The sequence below is a fragment of the Pinus tabuliformis genome, chromosome 3_2 (assembly GCF_031772625.1).
Source record: "Pinus tabuliformis cultivar Carrire ecotype Pingquan chromosome 3_2, CPIR1, whole genome shotgun sequence".
NCBI lineage: Eukaryota > Viridiplantae > Streptophyta > Pinopsida > Pinales > Pinaceae > Pinus > Pinus tabuliformis.
Genome location: NC_142302.1, coordinates 801,653,103 through 801,679,508, shown reverse-complemented (window position 1 = coordinate 801,679,508; position 26,406 = coordinate 801,653,103). Strand labels below are relative to the sequence as shown.

Genomic DNA, 26,406 nt, shown 5'->3' with positions numbered 1-26,406 from the left:
GAGTACTCAGCCATCAAATCAGGAGCAAGAGGCAACTTCTACTTCTATTAGGAGGAAGCCAAGATGGCTAGAGCAGACTCTTAGGGATGCTCAGGAGAATGTGGAAGCTCCTAAGAGGATGTCAAGGAAAGCACGTCACCGAAACAATTTTCTAGTTACATGGCACTCATGAGTAACGTTGTTGGCTCTGAGCCTAACAGTTATAAGGAGGCAACAAGCCAGCAGGTTTGGAGAGATGCCATGGTGGAGGAGTATGCCTCCATCATGAAGAATAATGTGTGGGACATCATTTTGAGGCCAAAGGAAAAATCAGTGGTCAGTTCCAAGTGGATATACAAGATCAAACATGTTGTAGATGGAAGCATCGAGAAGTATGAGGCTAGGTTCATGGTGAGAGAGATTTCCCAAAAGGAGGGAGAGGACTATGAGGAGACATTTGCTCCAATCGTCAAATACACTTTTATCAAGGTCATGATATTTATTACTTCAGAAATGGGATGGAGGATTACATCAGAAGATTTTAAGGTACTTGGAAGAGATTCTCATGTATGCAAGTTAAAGAAAGCATTATATGGTTTCAAACAGGAACCTAGAGCATTGTACTCAAGGATTGTTGGGTATCTACTAAGCATGGGCTTCACCAAGAGTGAGGTGGATGTGAAAATCCAGAAATTCCAAAATCCTACAGCAGCAACTGATAATATTTCTTCAGATAATGTTAATACATAGGGCTAAAAGGGGGTCGAAGGAGCCATAGAACGAAGGTACAGGAAGTGATGGCAGCACGAAATGCTTCGAGTAGGGTTTCTGGTGCTCGGGTTCTGGGAATGGGGCGTCTGAAGCCGAGCCCCCGCTCCCTCCAATGGCGCCGCAACAGGAAAGGCCGCAGGAATGGCCCCGGTATTGCTCGCCCTGCAAAGATTCAGCAACAGGGGAAATCGAGAGCCACAGGAAAGGCCGAGGCTGTGGTGGTCGTCGGACGCAGATGCCGAAGATTATCCAGCATTTCGCACCGGATCCGCTCAGAAGAAGAAGTAAACCCAGCCAGGGTTAACAAAAGCCGTGCTCTGCCTCCCCGGAATGGTCGATACTCCGCATCTCATTTTCAGAACTTTCCAAGCTTCCTGGATCTGCCTAGAAGGAGCATCTGGGATCTGAATGTTTCAACCTCGATTCCTCTTTCAGGCAGCCGAGATCTTACTCATTTCCAGCAAGCGAGTTTCCAGATTCAGATAATTCTTCTGACTGGCAAAACCCTGCTCCTAGAAGTCCAGCCGTCTTTCACAGTGCGCCATCTCTCAAAGATTCTCGAACTGAGGTTGGGGATCCCTTCCTCCCTTCTGCGGCTCCTCTTTGTTGGTAAGCAGCTTGATAACAATCTGCCTTTCATAATATTGAAAGAAATGCCACACTGATCCTATCCCTTCGACTAAGGGGAGGGGCAGTCGGGCAATCCTCTGCCTCCAAAGGTTTCTCATACAAAGATGCAGTACATACACAGCCTGCCAAGAACCCTGCCCAATCCGCCGAGGCTCCCAAACCCTTCTTGGTGGACAAAATGGAGGAAACCCTTGCCATTGAAATCACTCGTCCATCTTTGGATGATCAATACCAGACATTTGCAGAAAAAGCCCTCATCTGCAGATTTAATGGCCTATGGCCCCGCACTGCTGATCTATACCAGTGGATCCATTCTAATTGGACCACCAACTGCAAAGTCGTCTTCTACTCGAAAGGCTTCTTTATTGTAGTCATTGCGTTCAACGAAGATTACCAAAAAGACTTAACGGGTGGCCCCTGGTTCTGGGGATCAGTTGGACTTTTCCTCTCCCCCTGGTTCCCAGACTTTGACCCCTCCACTGCAGTCATCTCCAAGCTTCCTATCTGGGTCAGGCTTCCAAATCTCCCTGCGCATCTATGGCATTTTGTTGTCTTTCAGGGAATCGGAGACACCCTTGGCCGCTTCCTGGCAACAGATACCTCAAGGGGGGAGAAAGGAATATACACCTATGGCAGAATTTGTGCAGAAATAGACATCAGTAAAGGGCTGCCAGATCAGATCATCCTCAAAGTCGGGGACTTCCATTGGACGCAAACTTTGGACTATGAGAATACAACCTTCAGGTGTCGCCATTGCCATCAGACAGGGCATCTCCAGAACACATGTGTAGCGTTCCTCGACAAAAAGAAGAATTTCACTCGCAAATCCAAATCCAAGAGTTGGAAACCTTGTGACAGACCCCCTATGGATGACATAGAGTCCTCTAGCTCTGATGAGGAGGACTTGGAAGTGGACGAGGAGAATTTGGAGCAACCGAAGGACCCGCCCTCAGCCAGCGCCATGGATCCTTCTGCGCCTCTGTTCTTGCAAAAACGTCCTCATGAGTCTTCGCCTTCTGATTCAGACAAGGAGTCTCCTCCTTTAGCTCAGATCAGTCTGCAAGTAGTTCCGGTCCAGCCAGATCCATTTGGTTGGGTCAAAGTCAGCAAAAAGAAAGGAAAAAAATGTAGATTGGAAGATTCTGCCCATGCTGGGTAGACTCCCTAGACCAGCTCGTTCTTTTTGTTCCTCTCTGTTATCTTCTGCTTGTGCCGTGGTTGTTTTTGGGACCGAGGTTGATATCATATCATTTCCGGCTCCCTTGCTCCTTAGCTTCGCTTCTTTGTAAGCTCTGTTTGTACCATATTTCTTTTCTTAATAGATTTAGTCTTAATTCAGACCAAAAAAAAAAACTGATAATATTTCTTCTATTTGTTAATTTACTGAAACAAATTATTTGCAATAGTCTACGGCAAATATCGAAATACATACATTGCAATCTTCACAAATTAATTACTGTAGAAAATAAATGTAAGGAAAATACTAGCACAACAATAACACATTAACACAGTTATTTTTGGACAATTGTCCCTGGAAAAATCCAATGTGGGAAAATCAGTGCAGCAGATGAGGGTTTCTTTTATTATTCTTCAGTAAAATCTCATGTACAATCTATGGATAGCAAAATAGAAAAAGAATCACTGAGAGAAATTTTACAAACAAATTTCTCCACTCCACAGTGAATTTTTGACACCTGAGAGGACCTGTTGCCCTCACGCTAGCCACACTGCATCATCCTCTGCGCAGTGACTAAGTTGTCCCTACGTCACTCCCTCTGCGTTGGTGATCTACGTCCCTCTTCTACATTGCCTCTTCATGTCGTTTTCTGCACTCTCGACTATTGTTGATACCCTCTCTCTCTCACCTCCAACTCACCCTTTGATTCGATTTCCTCTTGCCAAACTTCAGCTAGTGAGAAAATTGATTTACTTGGGCCTGGTGCGTTTTCCAAATGCCCATCGAAGTCCTTATAATCTTTTCGTTGAATAATCAACGGCCCAGATTAAATTCTAATCAATGGCTCAAATCATATTAACTCGACCTCCATCTTTTTCTAGAAGATTCACACCAATTTTATTAATACCCTTTAATTATTTTAATTTCCTAAGTCTAGACTTAGGCATCCATTAAAAATAACTAATTATTTTAATAAAATTGTCTCCGAGTGGAATTTCCCAAAATGATTTCTGGGTATTCTAGAACACATGTGTCATAGCCTTCCTACAAATTTTTAGGCTTAGAGCACATCCGATGCTACCAGAAACCAACACTTCCTCTTAGCGAGAAATGTGCTCTAGTAATGCAACACCCTGCTGAAGCATCACCCTAACTTTGTATCATCTCCCTCTGTGTTGTTGATGTCTGATATCATTATCCACCAACTACTGCACAAATGTTGCATCTCTGATGTTGTTTTCCCTGCATATTACTGCCAACTACTGCATCTACATTGCAACTCCCTCTCATCTGTTGTTGTTGCAATTGAGAAACCATTTGTTTCTACTATTGAAATGGGTTCTCTACCATACCCATCTTCTCCCTGAACTAGATGAACTTAGCTCTTCCTAGAGCCTTTGTAAGTACATCTGCTACCAATTCTCCTGTGGAGACATACTGCAGTTGTACTGCCCCACGCTGAACACAATCTCTGATAAAGTGACATCTGATATTAATGTGTTTCGACCGATCATGAAATACTGGATTCTCAGAGAGTTTGATACAACTCTGGTTATCGTAGTAAACATTGGTCGCTTCCATCCTCTTCCTAAACAAACTCACAAGCAGTTTTCTAAGCTATATAGCTTCGCACATAGCTGTGTTGGCTGCAATATATTCCACTTCTACTGAGCTCAGAGCTACTGACTTTTGCTTCTTGCTACACGAAGACATCATTCTTGATCCAACGCTGAAGCAATATCCAGAGGTACTTTTCTAGTCTACTGAACTACCTGCCCAATCTACATCTGTGAATCCATTCAATTTGACGTCATCTCCTCAGGTGTATTTCAACCCATATCCAACTGCTCCACGCACGTATCTAAGAATGTGCCTAACTGCTGCCCAATGTACCCTTTCGGTTCCACCATGAACTGAGTAAGGGTGTTGACAGCAAAACAAATGTCTGGCCTAGTGTTGACCAAATACATGAGCAACCCAATGAGCTGTCTATACAAGGTGGGGTCCACTTCCTTGTCTCCTAATGCATCTATTTTCTTCCAGTTGGTGATCATAGGCGTAGCCATGGGCCGACAATCCTGCATTCTGAATCTCTTCAAAATCTCTGTAGCATATCTTCCTTGTCCAAGGAAGATCTCCCCATTCTTTTGCCAAACTTCCAAGCCTAGAAAATAATGCATCAACCCCATATCCTTCATGTCGAATTCTACTTCAAGATTCTTCTTGCAGTCCTTTATGAGCCCAGATGACCCTATTAGAAATAAGTCATCTACATATAATACCAGAATAAGTGGCTCATTCTCCAGCATTAGATAGTAGAGATTGGGATCAACATCACTCTTGATGAACCCCAACTGCTGCAAGTAACTATCAATCTGATCATACCATGCTCTGGGTTCCTACTTGAGCCCATACAGGGGGCTTTTCTTTAACCTGCATATATGAGTTCTCTTTTCATGAGTCTTGAAGCCTTCAGGCTATTCTATATACACCTCTTATTCTATCACCCCGTTCAAGAATGTTATCCTAACATCCATCTGGTGAATCTCCCATCCCATTTGAGCTGTTAGGGATATAACAGATCTGATAGAGTTATATCTAGCGACTAGGGTGAAGGTCTCCTCATACTCTATTCCTTCCTTTTGTGCATACCCCTTTGCCACAAACCTAGCCTTATACTTCTCTATACTACCATCTACAGTGTACTTGATCTTGTAGATCCACCTTGATCCTACAACTGATCTATCCTCTGGTCTAGGTACCACTTCCCAGACATCATTCGTCATGATAGAATTGTACTCTTCTACCATGGCATCCACCCAAACTTGGTGTTGTATGACTTCCTGAAAACTGGAGGGTTCTTCAACCTGTGCTACCAAGGCTTGGTACCTGTCAAGTTGTCTACGCTGCCTCTTGTCGGTTCTAGGAGCTCTGACAAACTCCTCTGTGTCCCTCAGCGTCTGTCGTACTTCCCTGCTAGTTCTACCACTAGTGGTGGGAGGCTCAATCAAATCCTCCTCCTGTTCCTGTTGTTCCATCTGCTAAGAACTACCTGGATCTCCTACTCCTGAGGAAATACTGGTGCTGGTTACAGTACTCGATCCTGATATTTGTCCTCCTGCTTGTCCTTCCTGCTGCCCCTACTGTTGTTGGACTAATGGAACATTTGTTGACTGATCTTCTGCTGGCATCTCTCAAGATTTCCTAAAAGCTCTATCTTCCATGAACTTTGCATCTCATCTTACTACAATTTTCCTACTACTTGGAATGTAGATTTGTATGCTTTTGAGGTCTCGCTATACCCTACGAGGTACCCCTTTTTTACAATTTGATCCAACGTACTACGCTTCTCGTCTGGAATGTGACAATATGCCACACTTCCGAATATCCTGAGATGACTCACCTCTGGCTTTTTCCCTGTGAAGACTCCTTCAGGCATTTTCTTCCCCAATGCTCTGTGAGGAGTTCTATTCTAGATATACACCGTTGTGTTGCATGCCTCTGCCCATAAGAATCTAGCCAAGTCCTGGTCATATAACATAGGATAGTTCTATTCTTCTGCTCCGCTATTCCATTCTGTTGTGGATTTTATGGAGTTGTCCACTCTTTTGATGCCCTCCTTTGCACAAAAATCTGTGAAATTTTTATCTGTATATTTTCCACCATTATCTGAACAAAATACCTTTATCTTTTTCCCTGTCATGTTTTGTACGAGAGCCTTCAACGCTCTAAACCGATCAAATACCTCATCCTTGGTCTTTAAAAATAGATCCAGGATTTTCTGAGTGATCATTCAATAAAGGTGACAAAGTACTCGCCACTGCTAAGAGATTTCGTGGACATCGGACCACAAATATCTGAGTGTATCAATCCCAACACACCTCTTGCTCTATTGTCACTTCTGGGAAAAGTTGCTTTAGTGTATTTCTCTAGTACGCATCCTTTGCATACATCATCATGCTCAGTACTGAGGACTGGAACTCCTGTAACAATCTCTCTGAGCATCCTCAGTGCTCCATGGTGTAAGTGTCCCATTCACCTGTGCCATAGTTCATTCAGTTCCTTTTCACCATTATGATTATTGCCTATCAGTGCCATTGGAGATTTGAGCTGCAATCTATACAATTTGTTGCTTCGAGCTCCAATTTGTCTCATCTTCTTCCAGCTAGGATGTTTGACATACACCTTCCTTCCAATGAAGTATACATCATAACCCTTGTCTTGTAATTGGGACACTGAAATAAGATTCATTCCTAACCTTGGCACATGTAGTACATTAGTGGCTTTTATGTTGGTTCCTGCTTACGTCTAAAACACTATGGTGCCTCTCCCTACTAGAATACACTTCGTTTTGTTTCCCATAGTGATTTGGAAGTCCATCTGCTCTTCTTGATAGCTAGAGAAGTACTCTTGTACTCCAGTCATGTGAGTTGAAGCCCCGCTATCAATATACCAAACACCTGTTGATGTTGAACTTGACAAACATGTGAATTCTTCTTCCAATCTGGAAGATAATACATCTTGACTATCCATGTTGTTTTGTGTTATTCTCCTTCTCAACGTTGTACTTACTACTGCAAGACACTGTGTTTTAGTTGGAGATTTGCTCTACAAAAGAACCACAACTGCTCCCTCTGCCTCTGACAACCCTTCGATTTGGAGATTGATTCTCTGCCGACTCACTCAGAGAATTAACTCTCCCTTGAAATCTTACCTGCCTAGCCCAAGGACTGCGCAGCCTTCTGGGGACTTCAAGCAACTGCTTACGCAGTGCTACGTTGCTCCCTTTTCTTCTACACTAGATCTCTCCTGCCTCCTGTCTATGCTTCGATACCATGTGAAAATCCAAAAATTCCAAATCCTACTGCAACAACTGATAATATTTCTTCTATTTGTTAATTTACTGAAACAAATTATTTGCAGTTGTCTACGACAAATATCGAAATACATACACTGCAATCTTCACAAATTAATTACTGTGGAAAATAAATGTAAGGAAAATACTAGCACAACAATAACACATTAACACAATTATTTTTGGAAAACTGTCCTCGAAAAAACCCAATGTGGGAAAATCGGTGCAGCAGATGAGGGTTTCTTTTATTATTCTTCAACAAAATCTCATGTACAATCTACAGATAGCAGAATAGAAGAAGAATCACTGAGAGAAATTTTACAAACAAATTTCTCCACTCCATAGTGAATTTCTGACACCTGAGAGGACCTGCTGCCCTCACGCTAGCCACACTGCGTCACCCTCTGTGTTGTCCCTACATCACTGCTTTTGCACTGGTGATCTACGTCCCTCTTCTATGCTGCCTCTTCCTATCACTTCTTGCACTCTCGACTATTGTTGATACCCTGTCATTTCCTGCACTCTTGACTATTGTTGATACCCTCTCACCTGCAACTCACCCTCTAATTCAAATTCCTCTTGCCGAACTTCAACCAATGAGAAAATCAATTTACTTGGGCAACTGAATATCTGCCTGGTGTGTTTTCCAAATGCCCATCGAATTCCTTATAATCTTCTCGTTGAATAAGCAACGGCCCAAATTAAATTCTAATCAACGGCTCAGATCATATTGACTCGTTCTCCGTCTTTTTCTAGAAGATTCACACCCAGTTTTATTAATACCCTTTAATTATTTTAATTTCCTAAGATTAGACTTAAGCATCCATTACAAATAATTAATTATTTTAATAAAATTGTCTCCAGGTGGAATTTCCCAAAATGATTTGTGGGTATTCTGGAATACATGTGTCCTAGCCTCCCTGCAAATTTTGAGGCTTAGACCACATCCGATGCTGCCAGAAATCAATAGTGAATCCCAACTTGTACTACATAGTTGTTGGAGATGATCCACTCATTATAGTGTTGCATATTGATGACCTCTTTCTCACAAGGTAAGAGAAGCTCATAGAGATGTGCAAGTGGGATCTTGTAACAAAGTTTGAAATAAAGGACGTCAACATGATGCATTACTTATTGGGATTGGAGGTGTGACAACACACAAGAGAGATCTTCCTTGGACAAGAAAAGAACGCAGTTGAGATCCTACAAAAGTTCAAGATGGAGGATTGTAGGTTTTTTCCAACACCCATGACTACCAACTCTAGGAAGCTAAGTGCTTCTAAGGGTCAATTGGTGGATCCTACAATGTATAGGTAGTTGATATGTTCCTTAATATATCTAGTCAACACTAGGCCAGATATTACTTAGTTTTGAATAGACTAAGCCAGTTTAGGGTGGAGCCAAGGCAGGTTCAATGAGTGGCAATCAAGCAAGTGTTCAAGTATCTTCGAGGTGTTGAAAAATGTAACTAGGTTCAGTCTTCATAATATGTCATGTACTCTTGATTTTGTATATTTTGTAAAAAGAAAAATCATCATTATTATTATTATTTTAGCATAGATTTCATGATCAAGGTTATTTTTTTTAGGTCAAAGCACCCATTTAGTGCTTCTAGGGTTTTGCCTAAAGGTCAAAGAGTCAATATCTTATGTAAAAGACCCCATTGGGAATTTTATATCAAATCAAAGTATTTAATTTTAAGTCAAAAATGAAGTTTTACCCCTCCAAGGCCAAGTCATTTTGGCAGAGACAACCTCACTAGGGCTATTCGTCCTCCTCAAAAGACTATATATAGAAGACCAATCAACCTCATTTGGAGATCCATTCACCCATCCAATCAAGGAAGCGAAGAGAAGAAGAAATAAGGCGAGCAAAGATCTAGAAGAAATATGGAAAGACAAAATTCTAATTTTTACTCTATCTCTCATACGTGCGAAGGAGACTAGGGTTTTTGCAACTACAAGGACGAAATTTCTGGTCTATCCAAGAAAGTACGAAATCTAAAGTAAATAAGTCAACTTGATCATCTACAAACCTTTGAAGAAGAAGAAGCCCAAGCAAAGGAAGGAGGAAGCCTAAATGAGCCTTAATCTCTCACACATGCGAAGTTGCAGTGGATTGCAAGAGGGTCAAAGTTTGTTGTTGGGGGTTGATCAGCAGACTACCTTGGATATTCCACTAGATAGTTCGTCACAACAGATCTGATAATATTATATTAAAAAAATCTAAGATTCTACACTAATACAGTTTTATTAAACTTTAAGATCTATAGATTTTGTTGTAATTAGTGCATGCATGTAAATATAAATTATGCAGAAAAGTAGAGATCGAAAAACAAGCTCACACACACACACACATAAGACACAAGATATGCTCTCTGGGAAACCCTTTCGGGAGAAAACCCAGCTAGAAGGTGAGGTCGGTTCGCTCTCTTTCTTTGTCTGGAAATATGGCTTCAGGTACAAAAAAAGTAATGCCTATGGCCCGTGGGCTACTACAATGCACAGATCCTCTCTGTGTGCTCTACCTCCTATCTCTCCTAGCTATCTTTGCTCTGCTATGGAACAAAATGCTCTCAAAAAAATGGAATGCCTCTTCCTCCTAGTGGCCCGGTTATAACACAACCCGATAGCCTACTAGTGGTTAATTTTGACTACAACTCTTAACTAGAGTTATAAAATAGACTCTTCTAGAGTTTTTAGCTTTTATTACATCACAAACACATGGCTAGCCCATTTTCCATGAATAATGGGGGTTGACACAGCATCCTCCCAAACTATAGGTGTGAAAACAGGAAGGTCAACTTCTGATTGGCATAACTTTTGCATACGGACTCCGATTGACGTGATTCTTGTGCCGTTGGAAAGCTCTCTGTGTGTAGAATAGCATGAAAAGGTGCTCCGCTGGGGGGCAAACGTTTGAAGCCTCAAAACGCTCCCAAAAGGTTTCAGACCCCGTTTTACCAAACTGGGTCTCGCCAATAAAAATAGTCCCATGTGCTGATTCTTCCACTTTTTCCACTCCAAATGCATCAAGATGGGTGACAAATAATATAATGATCCAATCCAGATCAAGGGTCGAAATTGAGCATTTGGAAGAGATTTGACTTGGATTGACTTGATGAAAAGAATCATATCCTCAAGAAGGTTGACTTCGTCTTGGAATTCGTCATTTGAAGATTCTATAAGAAGGAGATTTTTGTGGGTTTTCCTTTCTACGAGAGGTTTTGGCCTTGGCTAGTAGCCTACGTCTTGTGTCCATTTGTTCTATTGATCTTCATGTTTTGATAGTTGTTTGATGATAAGAACATTATAATAATAAGAGAAGAAGCTAATCATAAAGAAAAGTAAAAGAACATCACAAGCAGTCATCAATTTAAAGAGAAATCACTCCAATTTAAGCCCTATTGATTTCTCAACACAAGGTACAGTGGTGTATGGACTCAGGTATGTCAGAGATGGAGTGCAATTAGTGGGCTATAGAGATTCAAATTGAGCTAGGAGTGCAGCCGATCAGAAAAGCACCTCAAGGTGCTACTTCAATTTGGGATCATCAATTATCTCATGGTTTAGCAAGAAGCAGAGTTTAGCGGCATCCAATTCGACAAAGATCGAATATATGGCTACGAGTTTGGCTAGTTGTGAGGCTATTTGGCTTTGCAAGATGTTCACGGGGTTTTTTGGTCTAGAATTGGATCCGACTGTTATTCGCTACGACAATCAAAGTAACATCAATCTCTTAAAGGATCCAGTGTTGTATGACAAGTCAAAGCATATAGAGATCAAGTATCACTTCACCGAAGACAAAGTCCAGAGAGGAGATGTGAAGCTTCAATACATATCTACAAACGAGCAAGTTGCAAATATTCTCATGAAGCCATTGATGAAAGGGAAGTCTATTTTCTATATGGATAAGTTGGGGGTGGTGTAAAACACCTTTCTCCCTAGGAGGGAGTGTCATTGTTATTAGCTCGGACAGGTGCTTTTGCATAGGACTGGTGTCTTAGGATGCAAAAGATGTCAAATTGCCCCTTTATGTGTTTGCTCGAGAGGAGTAAGTGTTGTTATGATAATTTATTTAATTGATTAATGTTGGCTATTGGGCTAAATTTTTAAGGATAAATAATTTAATTATTTAAGTGACATAAATCCAATCTCTACCACTGATCTAAGTGGGTTAGGAATTAATCCTAGCCATCTATCACTTTGGAGATTGAGGGTTAGGGATTTAGCTCAAGATGAAATTATAAAATAAGCATAAGGGAGAGGTGAAAACACATTGTGTTTGAGGAAGAGATTTTTTCAAGGAGTGAGAGACTCAATGACTGAAGACAAGAAGAAAGTGTGCAGAAGGGTTTTCCAGAAGGAGAATTTGTGAGGGTCAAGTTTGATGAGAGACTCGAGAGGACAAGAATTGGAGAAAACTAAAGGCCGATATTTTGTGCAGGACAAGACTTGGAGAAAGAGTTCAAGATTTCCAACTGGCAAAGAAGGAGGTTGAGACTTCAACCAAGAGACCAAAATTCTTCAGGAGCGCAGCCATACAGTGGAGGCTGAATTATTTTAAGTGGGGGATGAAATTTGCCAAGGCCAAGTCATCTTAAAGAGCAACTGATTACCTCGGGCCAAAAACCCAATAGGCCATTTCCAAGTTCAAATATTTGTTGTAATTTCTGTGTATTTCTCTGTGGCTCAAGGCCCCAAATTTTCCTGATTAATAAAAGTGGAGGGAGACTGTTGGGTAGAAAGATTCTGCCGTTGTTGTGGTCATTTTCCTATTAATTTCTGCTGCATAATTTTTATTGAGAAGTTAAAAATACAGTGAATTTATTTTCCAGCAGTTTTCAGAATTTATTGGAGTAAATAATTTTCTGAGAATAAAATAATTGCTGAGGTAAACCTGATATTAAAAGTTAACATACCTGGCTTGCCTCCAGATATAACAGCACTCTCAATTGGCTCCACACCATAGATCTGCCAAAATACGCAGCAATTATTATACACGACTCAATACATAGTTCAAAACAAACAAGGAGAGAGATGATCTCATGTTTATGATCCCAACATGGAGTTGACAGTGATAAACACATAACACTTTAGGTTAGGCTTTCATTCCAATTTATGTTGGAGTAACTAAGGTACCATGTATTACAGGCATCACCTGATCCATCACTACTGTTATTTTTCATAAACAATTGTAGTTACCCCACCATCATATAAACAAAAAATAGAAAAATGACTAAACTTGTTATTCAGGCAAACTCAACTCCATGTATGTATCAATCAGGAAAACTAACCTTGACCTCTGGCTTCTTCTCCTTCAGATAACGCCCTGCACCAGTAATCGTACCCCCTGTTCCAATACCAGAAACAAAAGCATCTATTTGGCCAGCAGTGTCTTGCCAAATCTCAGGTCCAGTAGTTTCATAGTGAATCTGCAAAGCCACCAAAAAAAATTGAATAAGACATATTTTCTAATTTTAGCAAAGCTCGTAGTTTAGTTTCAAGTGATCAAATTACCTTTGGATTAGAAGGGTTCTCAAACTGCTGAAGCATATAAGCATTAGGAGTTTTTTCTACTATTTCCTCTGCTTTCTGTACAACACCTTTCATACCCCTGGCAGGATCTGTAAGGACCAATTCAGCTCCAAAAGCTCGCAGTAAGACCCTACGCTCTATACTCATAGAAGACGGCATAGTAAGAATAAGTTTATATCCCTTTGCAGCGGCTATAAATGCAAGGCCTATTCCTGTATTGCCACTCGTAGGCTCCACCAAAACACTCTGCATATTACAAGAACAAAAACAATTATTGTATTGCCTATAATATAGTTACCATCCGAAAGAGACATATAAGATGCAGCGGCAAACGAAACAAAGGAGTATACAAGGATTTTCAGATATGAGAATTGCAGCTAAAACTGAAAGGTGAGCACTAAAATCATATAAACGAGCATTAGCAAATACATAGAATTATATTAAATGCAACATAAATAACAATAAATTGTATCAAAGAACAAAGCTCTGCCTCAAACATTAGATTTCGTGGAAAATAGTAAAAATGTTATCTAGGATATCTAGTTATAGATTTCCACAAATAAAACATTAAACCAAAAAAAAGGACTACAAGGTAATAGCCCAATACATCACAACAACTACGTTGAATAAGTATAGGTTTCTAATATATAATCACTCAGGGTCAGACAGATTAGGGACCAAAAAAAGCATCCCAACACACCTATTGGACAAGATAAAGAACTTAAGCAATCACATGGAAATTAAAATAAATAAAAAATTGAGGAGCGCTGACACTATTTCGTGGCTATCTATTGTTTGCTAACCATGACCAAAAAATATGAGAATGCACATCAATATGGGTTGTCAAAAGCTTCAGGAAATATGTGATTACTTCCAGATTACACATATATTTAGTAATCATATCTTTTCTATCCCGTATTGATTGTGAGAATTTTCAAAGGTGACATATAAACCCCAATACCATGATCTTTATGTCAATTGGTGGTATCCATAGACATAGTGGCTCTTCTACTAACATCATGGCAGTTTCCTCTGTGCAAATCCTTGCCTGGCAGTATTCATCCATTGTGTAAATCCTTGACTGGCCGTACTCCTCCTTTGTGAAAACCCTTGGCTGGCAGCACTCTATGGTGCCACTTTTCCCTGCTATCCCCACATGCCCATAAACCTCCCATGTCAGAAATATTTACCAAATTCCCCCGCTATCCCCGTCCCATAAGATCAATGCCATGAATATAACAAAAAGAGAAGATCGTAGTTAGAGACCATATTAGCTAGTAATAAGCATTCCCATTTTCGCACCTGCATGACAAATACAGCCCCAATTTTCCTCCTCCGTGTAAATACTTGACTGGCAGTACTTCTTTGTGAAAATCCTTGGCAAGCAGCACTTTATGTTACCCCTTTCCCTTCTATCTCCACATGCCCATAAAACCTCCTCCTGTGTCATTAATATTTACCAAAATCCTCCGATATCCCCATGCCCATAAAACCTCCTATGTGATGAATATTTAAAGGTAGAGAGCATACGAATTAGTAATAATCATTCCCATTTTCACACATGTATGATATGTACAGCCGCAATTTTCACTGTTGTGGGTTAATCACCTTTCAGAGGAAAGCTTTTTTTTAAAGCTGGATGTTTTTTCTAATTGGTTGTGTGAAAACAAGTGCGTTTCAAAAGGCCTACAACCAAACTGGCGAAAGCCTCGAAAAAATAAATAAAACTTCTTATCGTACAGGAAGTCCCGAAATGGATTTAAACAGACAAACTACTCTAATAGTAATAATAACAATAATTCAAAAATATTTCAATCACAAAAGGCTTACTGCATGACATGAATAACAGAATAGTTAACTAGGCAGTACCCTTCCAGGAATAATAAGCCCTTTCTCCTCTGCATCGCTTATCATGCTTAAACCAATCCTGCATAACAACAGTGCAGATAGAAAAAAGCAGTTAAGGATTTTGAAAACATTAATCCACCAAAACTCTACTGCAGAAATCTCTCAGAAAACCCCCCTTTCTCAGAATTTTACCCTATCATTTCAGGAGAAGATATAAATATCAATTTTAGATGCATACATACCTGTCCTTGACACTGCAACAAGGCTCCATAATCTCAAGCTTTGCTGCGATTTTGGCGACGCAGCCATCTACGACTTTGTTAAGATATACCATTGGGGTTTTCCCGATCAGCTGTATAAATAAGGCCACGTCAGTAAAACTGCTCATATCGAAGATTGCTGAATTCTGAAACTTAAAGCCCAATCCCATTAAACATTTCAAAACTAAATATTTTTCATTTTGGAAGGGTGGAAACTTCAATTATGCCTAGATTTTAGAATGTAACGCCTAATCTCGTTTACTTTTTTCTGTAAAAGCATTCCAAGACAGATATCTATCTCTGTGAAAGGCGGATTTTTCAAGAATTGCTCACATCGGTCACATCTTTAGCGATGTTGATGCCGTCCTTCGCCATTTCTGTGTTCTTTTGCAGCTCTTCAGATCGCCTATCTGAACTTCCTAAATGCTTCCGCTCCTGGTTGCAGGACTGATTTATGCGAGGGTATATATAATATAAATTTTCCAATGTCGGTGTAGGGACGAGAAAAGCATGCGGCGACCTCGTGACTCTCGGCAAACCGAAGGGATCAGAGCCCGATAAGGTGCATAATTTTTTTTATGTATTTGAGTAATTCGAGTGTAGTACGCATTTGGTATGTTCTATGATCTTTAAAGATAGGATGGGTCTATATTCAATTTTGTTCGTTCTTCCTGCTCAAGCGTTGAATTTTGAAATACCGGCACTGTAATTTTGAAATACCGGCTGTTTGATCGCGACTGTCGTTAATAGCTAGCGATTTTTTCCTGAGAATCTTAGCTTTCTATTTCAGATCATGAAAAAACGCACTTTAATAATTAAAATACAGAACCATGTTATGCATGCTCGTTCAAGGCAGGATATATAATTATTGATTTGGTTTTTTCTTTGTTTTGCAATTTGATTTTTTACTTTCACTATATTTCTTTTCTATTTTCAATTTAGTATGGGATAACGATATAATTATTGATTTGTTTTTCTTTGTTTTGCAATTTGATTTTTTACTTTCACTATATTTCTTTTCTATTTTCAATTTAGTATGGGATAACGATGTTAGATGAAATTTTAATATATAAGAAAATATATTTATTTATATAATTTTGTGATTCGGGATGTGTATGAAGTTTTTTTGGATAACTCATATAATTGTTTTTAATATCGGGGTGTTTTAAATCATTTACTTTAGTTAATTATCAAAATAAAGATAATCATTTACCTTAGTTTATTATTAGAGAGATTTTTAAAAATCACATAAATATTTGTATTCCATGTGATTTTCGCCTAAAAATTTCTCTAAATTGATATCATAGACCTGAACTCTATTATTTAGTTTATTATCAAAATAAAGATAATAATTTAATTAAAAAACACATAAATATAATAAGATACTATGGTTAGTTCATGACAAACAGAAAAATAAATAATATAATATTAAATAAATTATAAAAACTATTAAAAAAATATTAAAATGCATGAAAAGAATAATATATATATAATAAAATTCAAGAGAAACATTAAAAATTGCATAAAATCATACCAAATTTATTTTTAAAAATTAATGAAAATAGTAAATAATAAATTTTCAAATAAGAAACTAATTACTACATATTAAAGAGACTACTCAAAAATTGAAACAATGAATTTTCTAAAATAATAATAATATATATATTCTTACTTTATATGAAATTTTATATATAGTATTTTAATTAAAATAATAATCAAAGAATGAAATGATAGGGAATAAAATAGTCCACGGGGTTTTGGATTGACGTTGAATGGGTGCATTGTTAAGACACTTCTTGCGATAGGTCACTAGTTCAAATCCCTTGTGGGTGCTTACCTACCAAAAAAAAATGATAGGTAATAAAACGAAGGGACCTGGATGCCATAAAATTGCTTTTGTTTGGCTAAGAGCTCGTTTTCCTCAGGGGCTTAAGGAAACAAGACCCAGAGGCCTCCAAGACCCAGAGGCATCTCACAAGAGTAAAAGCCTAGCCAAGAGCTTGTCCGAGGACCCAGAGGCATCTCGCAGGAGTAAAAGCCTAGCCAAGAGCTTGTCTTCCTCGGACGTAAGGAAACAAGACCCAGAGGCATCTAGTGAAAGCCTGCCCCCTTACAACCACCACTGGATTATTCCAGGTGGGATCCAGAGGCATCTAGTGAAAGCCTGCCCCCTTACAGACCACCACTGAATTATTCCAGGTGGGATCCAGAGGCATCTAGTGAAAGCCTGCCCCCTTACGGACCACCACTCAATTATTCCAGGTGGGACCCAGAGGCATCTAGTGAAAGCATGCCCCCTTACGGACCACCATTGGGTTATTCTAGGTGGCATGGTTTTTCTTGAATAATGGTGATGAGTCATTTGCATATCGCAGCTAGAAATGGTTGTCCTCAATGTTGGTTTCACAACTAAGTTATGATAGGTTTTCCCATTTGTGAGAAAAAAATAGGTAATAAAATGAAAAATATTATTTAATTAAAATAATAATAATAACATAAAAATAATAAATAGAAATGATATATAATTTCCAAAAGGAAAAATATAATCCAAAGAGGGGATATAAAATAATATTTGATTACAAAAATAATTGGAATAAGGAATAAAGGAAATCAAAGAGTGAATAATAAAGAAAAATATAAAATATATGAAAGAATATATATGTATATAAAAACGTTTGCAATGATTACCAAATTTTATGAAACAAAATGAATATTAATAAAAAACTAAGGCTAAGTTAAATATAATTATAACCTAAGAAATAAGAAGAAGAAGAAAGTCACATACCAACCACTAAAAGAGATCAATAAAATATAATAATAATCAAAGAATAAGGAGAGAAAAACAAGAGAAGGGAAATTAGAATAAAAGAAAGGGAAACACCCAAGAGCAGAGGGAGGGAAATATAAAGGACGACACCTAGGAATAAAGGGATGGGATTCAACAACTACTAATCTTCCATCCATCATACATATTTAGTGTATTATTTATTTTATATTTTATATTAATAAATATTTTCTCCATGGAGTGTGCCTATTATCCATGTGATATGTTGCAAGTGATGAAGGCTATGAAGAGTAATGAGGGGCAGCAGGTTGCCCCCACCTAGGAACCTGCATGGCCACCCCATCGCCATTAGAATCGATACAAGCTTAGTAAGTTTTTATATACATAGACTACAAGCATGCGAGCAGTCGGGAAGGTACACAGGCGTGGTGGATTACACATTAGTAGACCCATTGCTTCAATTATGGTAGCAGGTGGGCAGGGACAATGTTATGATGCTAAGAAGTGGGAGGAAAGTCATAGCGCAGTTGATAGAAGGAAATTGGATACACTTATAATGTATCAACCACGGCAACAGTCCTTCAAGAGTTACAGTTTTGGGTTGTCAATGCAGTCATATGGAGATCATGCAGACATAGGCCATGATTTTTGTAGTGCATCTCAACAATTGGAGACTCTATGCATTTTTTTCTATCACTCCTTTCTAGGGAACATTTTTATTCAAGTTCAGCCTCTTCATACTTTTTCCCTACAACTATTTTCAGGTTTTGCATCATTTTATGTTTTATTTGTCATCCTCTACATATTATTTCAGTTTTTGGTCCTCTATCCCCTTCCTTAGCCTGTGTTCTTAGGGGTTTACCTCTCATTGGCTTCTCTCTAAGATCTCTTCCCTTCCTCACTGGTTGTTGGACCTATTGCCTGCTCTCTTTGTTGTTCGTTCCCATAATTTTTTGTTTTTATCTATTTCTTTGCTATCTCTACCAATATTTCGACCCTCCCCCTATTTCTTCTGTGTGCTCCCTCTCTTCCCTCTTTATCCCTGCCCCGACCCTCCCCCCCCCCTCAGTATCCCCTGTTGTCACTCCCTTCTCCATAATAGTTCGATATGAGCTAGTTGGACCCTCATGTTGTGATTGAAGAGGCAAACCTGGCATTCCCTCTTCTCCCAACTTTAGCCTCCCTACCCTGAGAGGCACACACGCTCAATCCTCTACCAGAGTCGCTATGGAGCGACATAGAGATATGATACCTGAATCCATATAGAGGGTGATCTTAGAGGTAGAAGAGCAAGTCAGGCAAGCTCGCAAGTTTATTCCAAACACTCACTTGGAGTGAGAGACCAAAGGTTGGATCCCTGATATTGGCAATTCCACCAAATCCAGAGCATATACTTATATGCAAGTTGTAACTTGTATTGGCATGTTAAAATGCTCATGGGAAGAGTTCTCATCGACAAATTAGACACTCAACGAGAACTTATCATTTGTGTGGTCAAGCTCCTGGAAAAAATGGATAGCGTAAACGAGAAAGTCACTTTGCTAACCAAACAAATCACTGGCATTGACCCCTCATCATTGGACTCTTATGGTGATCCTTAATCGCTTGATCAGGCACATAATCCAACTGAATGAGAGAATTCATGGCTCAGACTCAAGCCAATATTTTATTTTTTAATGTGGCTATGTTTATCGGTTTATGCAATGTTGTCTATGTAGATTTTTCTTTGTGTTTTATGCTATTAGACCAACAAATTAGGAGCAATCTAAAAAATTTGAGTTTATGTTATTGGTCTGGATTCGCTAGTCGCAGACTAGTAGCAACTATTATTATTGTAAATATGTGTTTTTTGTAGTAATATTAATGTAAATATATATCTATATATATATATATATATATATATATATATATATATATATATATATATATATATATATATATATATATATATATATATATATATATATATATATATATATATATATATATATATATATATATATATAAGTTTAGTTTAATTGTTTTATATTTTTGTCTTTATTTTATATATGTTTTTTAATCAATTTTATTTGAAATTGAAAATGTAAATTTGAATTATATAGTTTGGGTGCACAATATAAAAACATTTTTTCCAACTTCTTATTTCATACTCTTAAAAAAAAAAAAAAATAACAAATGCTTTTGAAAAAACCAGATTTTAGTAGATGCTTTATTATGTCATCATATTTATCCTTAAAACTTTATTCTCCCCAATCGTAGTGGAGACCGAGGATGGGAAAGTTGTTGGGGGTGAACCCGCCACCCAACTGCCTCATGCAGCATTTAAGGGGGGTGGCATGGCCTGCCCCACACATGCAGACGCATGTGAGTCCCTTCCCAATGATTATGAGTATAGCAAGCTTCTCTTACGAACCATAGTATGGTTTTAAATTGTTGTTGCAATAGGTTAAATGGTGTGAATAAACTCCCCCCTTCCACGACACAGGTGGGATTTTGATCGGAGTCTAATTGCATCGAGGGACTTCTAAAGGGTGATTTTCTTGCTTTTCTAGCATTGTTTCCTTAGTTTTCTTTGAACCTAGACTTTTTTTCTTTATGAAAAAGCACAAGTGTCATGTATATTATTTGATCCCATGGTTGTATACTCACAGTGAGAGTGGAGTTGAAAGTTCAAAAGTGATGTTGGTGGTGTGGTTCGACCTCTAGTTGTTGGCTTTGTTTTCATACCTCCAGCTTCTTCCTCCTATTGTAGCAGTTGCATCTTTATCCAGTTGCCTCTTCTCATCCCCTAGGCCTTTGTGCGTTGCTATGTTGATGGTACTTTGTGACTTCTGGTTTTCTTCCTTTTTCATCAGATAGTATAATTATTGGCTTCAGCTCGAGTCAGTGGTTTGTATCTGGTGATTGTAGTTTGAAGGATTTGTGGCATGACGTTTGTGGTTGGAAGTATTGCACTATTATACTCTTCTTTCCCTCCCTCTCGACTCATTGCCTTCATTTTGTGCTCAGGCCTTCCATTTGTTCTCTTCTTTGTTGGGTGTTGGATATTTCTATCTTTGTATCTCTCCCCCAATTTGTTGGTTCTCGACCTCTACTCTAGATGTATCTTTATTTGGTTCTCCATACATCAGTAGCACATTCACAACTACTGAGGGGAGGGGGGTGACCATGGGTCCCGGAGCAGAACTCCTGCCCAAGTACAAGCACAGGAAGCTATAGACATTTATTAGTATGTTGTCTCCTTTGCTATTTGTGCTGAGATCCATCAGCTGGAGTCTCTTTTTGCAAATGAGTATCGTGTTTTCTCTTACTTGTACATTCTGGAAGATGCTTCCTATTGGGTTCCTGACCGTGGCCATACTAGGGGAAGAAGGAAAAAATACCTTAATTCAATTACCCTTTACTAGCAACTAAAAACTCTCCTTGATTGAGTGCTAAAGGAGAAGCAAGAGGATAAATATGACATATCATCTGCCCTGAATGATATCAAGTGTGCCCAAAGGTTTCAGCGCTTATGCTTAGAGAGTTTAGATTGCTGACTAGCTCATTTGGAGAGTCATCTCTAATGCGAGAATAAACCTCCAACTCCTCTGGGTTTTAGTGCAAAATATCTTGCTCCAATGACTTCCTCACACTTTTGATTTTCTATTATGTACTTAAGTGATATTTTCCTTTATAGTTTTGTAGTTGATGGGTTGGTTTAATTTCAGTTGTTTTTGTATTGGCATGACTCTCTCTTCAAAAGGCAATCAATATATCTGGTTTCCCTAGTGGCAAATTGAGACCACCTTCGATGAACTCAAAAAACACATGGGCAACTAGGAGATGTATTTTGATGTTTTGATATTCTAAGGCAATACAAACTTAAATTCACTAAAAAAAAATATACATAAAAATAAATTTGTTACTTTAAATGTTTTAATGAAAAAATAAACATAACAATATATATCACTATTATTTAAAGAAAAAAGCACTCTCACTATTAATCTAGTTTGTAATAGTGGCAATAGATCTTTTGAAGTTACCAATTCTCCATAAATTTTCATTCCTATTACTACAATAACAAAAAAAAAATCTAGAAAAAACACAATTGATTGAAGCATTAATCTTCATTGTTAAATAGTGTTGCATTATTTTTATATATACCTTATTAATGTAGTTTATGGATTTCATATAAACAAAATGTGTATATATATATAGTATTACTCCTCATTTTAAAATATTATTTTACTGTTTGTATCTATATTTTATTATTGATGTAAAAGTTGACTTTTATATGTAATTATGTCAATAGCTGTGTTTACTTTGGAATAGGAGTTTGATACTTTTAATTTAATTATTAATAATTATTAGATGAATAGGGGTGGCAAGAGGGGGAGGAGTTATCTTTAATCTTGATTGAAAACAAGTGCTTAAGTACTCCCAGGGGCTAGACAAGAGGACCAATAATTAAGCTAAAATGTATGGCCTCTTGCTCGGGCTAAACTTGGCAAAAGAAATGGAAATTACTAAGATTGTAATATTGGGAGACTCTCTCCTCAACATCCAATATTTATATAGAGATTTTTTCCTAAGGACAAACAATTTAAAATTCTTCTTCGCATAATTTTGGGCACCCTTGACCATTTTTCATATCCTAAGATCTCAAAATAGGGAAGTGGATAAATAATCAAATCTTGTGTGCCTCTTGAAATTGGGTCAAACCGACATGAATGACTTGTCTGGATGGTGAAACATCCCATGATTAAATTTTATTCATTTTTAGCTTATATGAATTTTTCTAGAGTCGCTTTGCAAGCCTTTATGGAAAATGATACTAATAAGAAGGAAGTCACCTCCCAAATCCCCTCCCTCCCTTACATTCACAACAGTTATATAGTTCCCGACTCATATTTTGATCATTTCATATGGGTTGAGGTGGTTGATGGTGAGCATGTAATCCATGTAGAGCTTTGCCTCCCAATGTATTCACATGTGTCAAGAGTTGTGGTTAGAAGGTACTACAACCAACATTCAGATCTTGCACATAAAACTTTGATGGCTCCAAGGAGATGGATTATTATGGAATTTAATGGTGAAGAGATTATGTTGTGTGTGGGTTCTTCAGCCTTGGGCTTAAATCTATGGGTTGTATTGGATCACGTCGTATTTGGCCTCCAATGGTGGTTGAGTCTACAATGGTGTTTGCTAAACACTTCTCTAAGCCGGGAGACTATTCTCACAACTGATGGGGTCAATTGTTATGAATGGGGAATAATTTGGGTTAAATGTCTAGTTAATTGCACAACTAGTGGAGAGTGGAGCTTATACTTCTAGGGGTGATTCAAGCAGTTCAACCGAATTGGGTGTGTCATGGGTCTCTCTGCTGGTTTGTGAAGCAAGAATCCTCTTCAACCCTATTTTTGATAGTGCAACTACTTTCTCTGGCTCATTTTGGATCTCCCTGCTGGCTTGGGAAGATAAAATTCTCACTAAACTTGTTCATGGTAGTGCAATTGTTTTCTTTGGTGTGTCACAGTCCTCTTAGTTTGTTTGGGAAGCCACAATTATTTTTAGTACTAGTAGAGGTAGTGTTATGCTTCCGTGGGAGTATCCAAGGATAGCTCGACCCTACCCTGTGTGCTTATGTATCTTTCAGTTTTTTAGAAGAAATTTTTATTTTCCACATGTAGTTTTCTTCAATCATGCTCTCAGTATATCTCATAGTATTTTTGGCAAAATTTTCCCTTGCCATATGGGTATTCTCTTCTTTTTTTGTTGTATAACCAGTGCCTTGTGATATTTAGCTCTCCTCCTACTCCTCCCTGTGTTTTTAAGTTGTTTCTATCAGACTCCCTTAGAGTTCCCTCAGACATTGGTCTTTTAGCCTCTCCTTGTTGCCTTTATGTTGGCCCTTGGACTCCTATGCTCCTTGTCCCCACTGGAAATTGGCTCCTTCTTCTCGATAAATGTCCAATGTCATTCCAGAAAGAACCTCCAATATTCATAGGTGGTAGTAGAGTTGGTAATAAGCATCCCCGGTAATTTGAAGATTTGCACCTTGAGAATATGGACCTAAACTGGAAAGCCTATCATCAAATGAACACAAACATCTTTCTAGGAGATGAACTCCAATCACTCAAAGTTAAATTCAACCATTAGGATGACGAAATTAATGCCTTGCGCAAGCAACTAAATGAATTGCAAACGTAGAGGGAGACAAGTGAAAACCAAAGCTCTACAAGAAATGCACTCAATTTATCTCCAGACAATTTGCAGATTGACCTAAATAGGCCCTTGATAGAAGACCCCCTCCTTTTTTATTATGAATTCCTACTGTAAATTTGTCCTTTTGTTTGGCCAATTTTGCAAAATGTATGTATGTCGATCGTTTGCTATAGTAGGCTTATAGTTTGAAATTTTGGAACCACTTAGCAGTCCTCCTATGACGGAACAACAGCATGAAAAAGCAATGTAATCATTTCCCATGTATCTTGTTATGTCCAGGTGCAGACTTGATAGAAATGCTATTCATTTATGTAAAAAAAAAAAATCATTAGTTGAATGGTAGTAATTTAGCTAAATATCCATATAACTTATTTTTATTTTTAAATCACGTCCACAAGTGTCACTAAAATCTTGTGACTTATTATTGCTTTACTGCATTTTTCTTATTAAATGTTTATTAAATGTATATATGTTTAACTCATATATCAATTATTTCTATAATTAATAATAATAATTTAAAATAAAGTTATAATTTAGTTAATTTTTATGATTATTTTTAATTTTGGCAATGCGAGAGAGATAAGTATATTGATGTTTATTATGGATTGATGTTTATTGACATTGACGAGCCATTTAATTTATATGGTTGTGCTAGTATACACTGAATATAGATAATATCATGAAATTTGTCATCTTTCATTTTTTAATATTTTTGCATTGTTTGCATATATACCTTATCATTAACATAAAAATTGACTTCTACAACTAATATGTTAGTATAAATCCATCTTAACCGCGGATGTTGCAAGGGTGTAGAGGGATCAAATTTTGTCAGGTGCAAATCTCTTCTAAAGTGCAAACCTTGAAAAAATGTTAATCATCATCATTATGAGATGAGCGGACGTTAATCATCATCATCATCATCATTATAAGTAATAAATTTTAATTTGACTTTTCCTTATATATTTTTTAAACAAAAATGAGTATCATTTTATTAAATTTGCGCTTGGTTGCAGCAAATACATGGGTGATTACATCTCCAATTTCAAAATTGACTTCGGCACAAAATGACCAAGAAAACCAAAATACACTACTGGCCTATAGCAGGTTGATGACCCATTACATTTTTGAATTTACAATAAAAGGACTAGATCAGACTAAAGGATTGCAACACTGTAGGAGACCAAAATACCAAAAGCAAACCTTATTCGTGCCGATTAGTCACTTGCATAAGTTGTCTTGTTAAGGTTGATTTCACGTTATAAGGAGCATCCAAAGCAAAATCATGATCTGGGGAAGCATTTTCCCTGAGTGATAATTCTGTAATAATAGCCCTGAGGGCATCCATCTCATCTTCCAATCTTATGAAACCCATCTCATATTCCAATCTTATGATTTTATGTTGGAGAGATGGGATTTAATCAACCTAATCAGTTTGAACATGATACATCTGGCATAATTTAACTTGTAGGTCATAGTCAACTTTGTGCAGAGCTTCATGAGTAGAGACACAATGGGAGTAGGGGCTTTCCACAGAAGAGGAGTCAGAATTCAAATAAAAACTCATGTTGACACTCCAGCTAGGAGTCTGCATGCAGTAATCTTCAGAAAGGTTTGGCCACCAAAGAGGGACAATAGTCTGATTCCACAAACACAGGGGATGAAACTGTAGTTCAAAAACCATAGATAAAGTGTTCTTAATGAATAATGATAATTTCCAAACTAAATAAGCTCCTCTCGGAACCTCAACCTTGCAGTGGAGAATCTAACATCCTAGATAATTCAATTTAGCATTCTTATGGCATGCCCAAAAAGACAAAACTTCTTTGTCAAATGAAAGATTGTAACTAATAGCTCTCACAACTACTTCAAGAGCATTATAGCTAGGATTGAGGGTCAAAGTACCGGAACTAAAGCCAATTTTGCAGAAATTACCAAGTTGGTCCCTTCTTCTACAAATCACTAAATAAAACCAAAGGAGTCAGATGTTACCTTCTTTATGAGGAGTGCTCAATATGGTGAAGTTAAAGATTTTGGGTGTTGCCATAGTTATTTGGGAGCCAGTGAGACCCTTGCACAAGACCTCCCACAAACTTGAGTGTCGAGCCCAAAGATTCACAAACCAGGAAATGAGATACTGATAGTGGGACCATAGCTCTTCACAGAGCTTCTCCCAGAGAGCACACTGAGACACCACAATAAAATTCCAAGGGAAAGCATTTGACAAAGAGGTGAGCCATAGAGGTGGCAAAATGATATGCAAAACCTCGACAGGAAGGAATGGGAATGGAGTCTAGATGGAGGCAAATTTAACAATATTCGAGCTACCCATCCACACAAATTTAATCATTTTGCTA

The 26,406-nt window shown here is 38.1% G+C and overlaps 1 protein-coding gene across 1 annotated transcript in view; it reads right to left on the bottom strand.

Moving 5' to 3' along the window:
* Positions 1 to 15,799, bottom strand: part of LOC149183009 (cysteine synthase-like) — an 85,193-nt gene extending 69,394 nt beyond the window's left edge. Inside the window, exons 1-6 of the mRNA XM_089417027.1 lie at positions 15,391 to 15,799; positions 15,040 to 15,149; positions 14,819 to 14,876; positions 12,932 to 13,195; positions 12,709 to 12,846; positions 12,334 to 12,385 (exon numbers count right to left, since the gene is read on the bottom strand). Coding sequence (XP_089273153.1) covers positions 12,334 to 12,385; positions 12,709 to 12,846; positions 12,932 to 13,195; positions 14,819 to 14,876; positions 15,040 to 15,149; positions 15,391 to 15,432 — 664 coding nt within the window. The 5' untranslated portion in view covers positions 15,433 to 15,799. The remainder of the gene's footprint in view (positions 1 to 12,333; positions 12,386 to 12,708; positions 12,847 to 12,931; positions 13,196 to 14,818; positions 14,877 to 15,039; positions 15,150 to 15,390) is intronic.
* Positions 15,800 to 26,406: the final 10,607 nt, after the last annotated feature.